At 41.9% G+C, this 5946-nt stretch overlaps 1 protein-coding gene across 2 annotated transcripts in view; it reads right to left on the bottom strand.

Annotated features, from left to right (window-relative positions):
• Positions 1-2295: 2295 nt before the first annotated feature.
• LOC107687186 (E3 ubiquitin/ISG15 ligase TRIM25-like) overlaps positions 2296-5946 on the bottom strand; it is a 4815-nt gene continuing 1164 nt past the window's right edge. The window contains exons 2-4 of one of the 2 annotated variants that reach the window (XM_016484522.1): positions 4390-4485; positions 4044-4277; positions 2296-2308 (exon numbers count right to left, since the gene is read on the bottom strand). In XM_016484522.1, coding sequence (XP_016340008.1) covers positions 2303-2308; positions 4044-4277; positions 4390-4485 — 336 coding nt within the window. In that variant the 3' untranslated portion in view covers positions 2296-2302. Of the gene's footprint in view, positions 2309-3245; positions 4278-4389; positions 4486-5946 lie in introns of those variants that run through there. The other variant, XM_016484450.1, reaches the window with a different exon arrangement.

Genomic DNA, 5946 nt, shown 5'->3' with positions numbered 1-5946 from the left:
CATTATTGGAATCCTTGTCGTCCTCGTCATCCTGCCTGCCTCCACACACCTTGACCGTGACAGAATAACCGACCCTTTAAGTAAAGTATAGCGGCGTCTTTCCCCTCGTTTTTTTTCCCAAGTTTTTGTCAGTTTTTATTGTTTTTTTTTTATGGATTACCCCGCCTTCGAGATCCTCCTGCTGGAGCAGGGGGAACGCTCTCTTGAGGACCACACAGATGACTTTCTGTCCCTGGCCCACCTCACGCACTACCCGGACAACTGCCTCTGTACCTTCTATCGAGTTGGACTTAACGCCACCACACGAGCTCAGTTGTCCGGGGATGGTCCTCGAGAGAGCTTCGCCACCTTCGTTGAGTGGGTGCTGGCGTCCTGCAAGTCCCAGCTAACCGTGGGCATCGCTGATGACAACACCAGCCCCACTCAGGACCCTGAGCCCAGCCCACCATCTGCGGTCATCCGAAGATGGTCCTCGGGAGGAATTTGCCGCCTTCGTGGAGTGGACTCTGGCGAGAAACGGGTCGCCACTCACCATCGGCCCCGTGGATGATCTCGCCGGATCCACTTCGGACCCAGAGCCCAGCCCACCATCTCCCCGCGGTACGGAGCATCAGCCTGAGCTCACTGATGACGGAGAGCCATTTCCCGCCGCGATCCGTGAGCCAGAGCGAAGCCAAGCGACTGAGCGGAGGATCATCTCAGATGTTGAGCCCAACCCGTCGGACCAGGTGCGAGAGCCGGTGACAGTGCCCACCACGAGGGAGCAAGCCATGGACAGTGTGAGGGCGGAGAGGAGCTCCGGCCCCTGCATCATGGCCGAGGGTGAGCGGACTATGGAGGGAATTCAGGGCCAAAATGAGGAGGAGAGACTGTCGAGCCTAGGAATGGCTCTCGATCCCCTGTCGAGCCTCGGCTCCTCCTGCTCCGGTTCCCTCCTGTCGTCTCCCTGGCTCCTCCCTCCATCGTCACCTCCCTGGACTCTGTTAGCCGTCCTCCTCCTGGAAGGCCGTCCTCCGCCGGAACCTCCACCTGTCTGGTCTGCCTGCCAGCCCTTTGCCTTCCCCTGTCACCATCTCGCATCCTCTGCTTTGTCCTCCTCCTAGTCCCCCTCCGCACCTCCCTCTGTTTCTACGGTGCGAGGACGCACCTTCCGGGAGGGTGGGGTAATGTAACACCCCTGTGGACTGTTTGTTGTGGTTTCTTCCCCTTGTGTTGGTTTAGCCGTCTAATCATTAGTTAATTACCCTCATTGAGTTCACCTGTCTGCCCCTCGTTATCTGCCCTATAAGTTCCTGTCTCTTGTATTCTAGTGTTGTCGGTTATTGTGAATGTTACCCTGAGTGTGTGTGTCTCCTCTACCCGAATCTGCCTTGTTGTCGCTACATTAAATATTCTTATTTGAATCCTTGTCGTCCTCGTCATCCTGCCTGCCTCCACACACCTTGACCGTGACAGCCTAACTGTAACCTTATAATGTAAAAGTGCTCCCTATAGTTTTAAGCATAAGCTGAGGTAGATTTTTATCACTAAGAACATTTAAACTATAACTGAATGTATTTAAAGAAAGAGCAACCTTTTCAGTACTGCCTTATGTTAAACTGCTTTAAATTAGTTTTTTTCCACAACAATCTACACTCCATACACCATAATTGTCAAGCATTTGCATCTTTGCAGGGATGCAACATCTTGAAACATCTTTGCAAATTTATAAAAAATACACACCATCAAAAGAAAAGAGGAAACTGACAGAGATGTTTTCTGTAGATTCAGGAGGAGCTGAGAGAGACTGAAGACTCTGCAGGAATAACAATTAATAAACCAGAAAAATATCTGAAAGACATAGTATAAAGAATGAGAGACATATTTGGTAAAAGTTCACACAGTCTCTTGTTCAAACTTCCAAAACATGACTGCCTAGAAAATAAAAAAATAAATTAAAAACTTTTTATCAGCTAATTCTTCACTAATGCAGTGTTTAGCTGCCCACTTAAAACACATAATTAAATAATGATATGAATAAATATTTACTGTCTCACATTATTGAGAGGAGAAGTTTAACTCTTTGGTGCTCCCTATGTGGCAATGATCAGCATATATTTAATTGAAATGAATGTACTATATTTTAGCTTCATCATGTTTTTTATTGAATATTTTGTATTTTTAGGTTGGGCTAGATTTTAATAAATTATATTTAGGCAGTAATTAGCATAGACCTGAAAATGAAATTTCTTAAACTGTCATCAATCTCAAATGCTTTGGAGCACTTAAGTTTGGTCTCTTTTTAAAGAAGATACTTGGCTGATTATTGCTGAAGTGGAAAAAAAAGTAGAGGATTTTACTGTTAAATTTTTTTTACAAAAATACTACTTTCGGATTTTATGTGAAATACATATTTTCCAAAACATGCTTTACTCTAAAACCGTAAACCAAAGCCATACATCTAAACATAGTTATGTTTCAAATTTGAGGTTGATGTCTTAATAAATGAGCTTCAAATGCTGTTTGGGTGCAGTACCAAATGTTTCCTCAGATGAAATTAGTTTCCCATTTGTTTTTTTTTTTAGTAAGTGTATACTAAGTGTAAGGCTAAGTAATAGTAATTGTGCAGTAAGTGTATAGTAAGTGGCAAAACTTTTATATATGCGTTGTACCATTTCGATGAAGTAAAGAAACATTCTAAAAAATAATAAATAAATAAACTTTTTCTGGCAAAATGTATCAAAGAGCACCAGAGCTCACTAAATGTTTGCAGGACATTAATATCTGGATGACTAATAATTTTTTTAAGTTAAATACCAATAAAATTGAAGCCCTCTTTATGGGTTCTAGGTCTGTTTTATCTAAAACTCAATCCGTTACCTTGGTTATTGATAATTGCCCAGTCAAGTTTTCTACCCAGGAGAAAAGTCTTGGGGTTATACTGGATGGTTTGCGTTTGTTTGGTCCTCATATTAGTAATATTTCACGTTCTGCTTTTTTCCATCCTCGCAACACTGCCAGACTTCGTTCTTCACTTTCCCAACATAGAACTGAAGTGATTATCCATGCATTGGTTACATCTCGGATTGATTATTGTAATGATCTTTTATTTGGTATTCCTGAAAAACAACTTAAAGGGGTCATATGATTATTCACGAACAGCTTGTAACACTCCAAAGAGAAAGGAAAACTTGAAATCGCATCATATGACCCCTTTAATCGATTACAGCTAATCCAGATTTCAGCAGCTAGGATAGTTACCCGCTCACGTACTTTTGATCATATATCTCCAATTCTTTTTCCAGCTGCATTGGCTTCCTGATCATTATCGTGTACATTACAAAATCTTACTTCTTGCATACAAAGCTCTTCACAATTTGGGACCTAATTATCTTTCTGATCGTCTTCATTTGTATACTCCTTTGCGCTCTTTGAGATCATCTTCTGCAGACTTATTGTCTGTTCCAAACTTCAAGAGGAGTTCCTTTGGTGGTAGGGCTTTTAGTTGTGCAGCACCGAAGTTATGGAACTCTTGACCTTTGCACATTCGCCAGCTGGATTCAGTTTCCCATTTTAAAGCTCAGATCAAAATGTATTTGTTTAGAATAGCTTTTAATAATCTGCTTGTTTAGTGTGTTGTTATAGTGTTTGCTTCTTGTATGTTTTTTATTGATTTGTTTTACTTTGTACAGTGTCCTGAAAGGCGCCTATAAATAAAAGGTATTATTATTATTAGAGGGTTAAACATAATTAAGATTATGATTCTAATGATTTATTGGGCAAATAAAACAGTCATATAATGCATAATGGTCTCTATTATTACCGTTTCAACATGTTTCCTAACTGCTGCAGTGTACCTGAGTGAAACCAGTGTTATAGTAAAAACCACAACATCACTAGAAAACATTTCTGACATCATTCCCATTAGCAGAATGATGCTTATTCAATTAGTGTGGATCAAATAATAAATGTCAGTTTATTAAAGGCTCAGTGCATTTAGTCCCTGTAACAGCAGATCTTGCTAAAGTCTAGTGTTTTTTTTTCTTTTCCTAGATCTCTGTTACCTGGAGGAAATGTATGTGATCGTCTGTGTGTGAAAGCTGCTCCAGCTCAGAGTTTCTCTTCTTCAGATCTTCAATCTCCTGCTCCAGTCGCTCCATTTGTCCTTCAGCTCGACTCACTGCAGTCTTTTCCTGATCTCTGATCCGCTGTGTCACCTCAGAGCGGCTTCTCTCAATGGAGCGGATGAGCTCAGTAAAGATCCTCTCACTGTCCTCCACTGCTGTCTGTGCAGAGCGCTGTTAGACACACATCACAATCAGCTCTTACTGCTTCCTCACAGCGGCTTCAGTGGGACTGAAAGAGGAGAGTCAAACTGAGTCTCAAACTTCTCTTCTTCTCCAAACTCACCTTATGAGACTCCACAGCCTCTCTCAGCTGCTCAAGATCTTTCTGTCTCTGCTGGATTCTCTGCTGGATTTCACTCTGTGTCTCCTTCAAGTGTTTCTGGAGGAGAAATTAAAAACAAAAAAAACAGCAAACCCAAGACTTATTACATAAAACTATCACAAATTCATCATGTAAAAAGGCACCTGTTTGATTAAAAAAGTTCTTCTTTGCAGCGTTTCTCAAGAGTTATAAGAGAATTACATGAATTTAGGTTAGACATGAAGTCCTTTCACATGAAGGGGACATATATGATTATTACTGTCATATTCTGCAATAATAAATGAATGTGAAGCCGACATGGACATTTAAACTGACTGCAATTTGCAGCAAAAACAGCAACTCTGATGCATGTTCGATTAGAGCAGAGAACTTGAGCAATGTTACAAAAATGAGCAAAGTTCCTCTCATGCTCTAATGCAGGGGTTTTCAACCTTTTAGGACATGCGCCCCACCAAGTTTATCTAATTTCACTCGTGCCCCCCCAACATCCAACAACCCCCCCTCCATAGCTGTTAAAGCAGCGAAGAATTTTTCTTTTGCTCTTTTTGATTAACATTATTTACATAAGAAATGCACGGATCCGTTATACTGATGTACATTTGATATTTTCTTTACTGTTTACATTCACGGAAGAGCGAGCAACCGCCGGAGGGCTAGAGTGAGCAGAGGCCGGGGGATAAAGTGAGGAACGGCCGGCGGTCTGAGTGAGCAGAGGCGGCGGATTCGACGAAGGCGCATCCGGAGGGCTTGCGGCAACCACATGTGGCTTTCACAACGAATCACACAGCGCATTCACAACATGGCGGCAGCAACAAATACTACAACGAGAATAAAAGTTTAGATGCAATGTAATAGCCTGTTCTTTCTTTGCGTGAACATTTGGGCGGAGCTATTAAAGCAGCGAACAATTTTTTTTGCTCTTTTTGATTAACATTATTTACATAAGAAATGCACGGATCCGTTATACTGATGTACATTTGATATTTTCTTCGCTATTTACATTCACTTAAAACAACCGACTGTGCTTACAAGGATACTTGTCAAGACAGCCATTGGTATTCACCTGCTGTCTGAGAAGGCCATCTGTTTGTGCACTTCAGGTGTGTGAGCAGTGCGCATAGAAACACTCTATCACAGTGTGTGAGTACCGCATTGAGATGTCTTGGGCTTAAATGGCTTAAAATTACTTTAATGTTTAAACTGACAAGACTTAAAACACGTGAGAAGGAAAAACTTTCTCGAGGAAGCAGCACTGGCCTGATCGTTAAGATAGTTTTGGGGGGCTAAGGTGACAGATAGGGGGGGCTGAAACCCACCTAAAAGGTTTTAGAACCGCCCCTGGTATAGCGTGCGTAATTATACTGAAACATAAATATATAACCTGTTTACCTGATTCAATGTGATGGCTGAGCCTATTTCTGAGATAACATGCCAATCCGTGGTTGGATTTCCGACACGGCTAATCGTAAATCATCTTACACTGTCAATAAGCGTGACCAGGGTTGCCAGGTTTTCACA

The sequence above is a fragment of the Sinocyclocheilus anshuiensis genome, unplaced genomic scaffold (assembly GCF_001515605.1).
Source record: "Sinocyclocheilus anshuiensis isolate Anshui unplaced genomic scaffold, SAMN03320099.WGS_v1.1 scaffold5, whole genome shotgun sequence".
In the NCBI taxonomy this organism is placed as follows: domain Eukaryota; kingdom Metazoa; phylum Chordata; class Actinopteri; order Cypriniformes; family Cyprinidae; genus Sinocyclocheilus; species Sinocyclocheilus anshuiensis.
The sequence above is the reverse complement of the archived record's forward strand: the minus strand, read 5'-3'. Positions and strand labels throughout refer to the sequence as shown.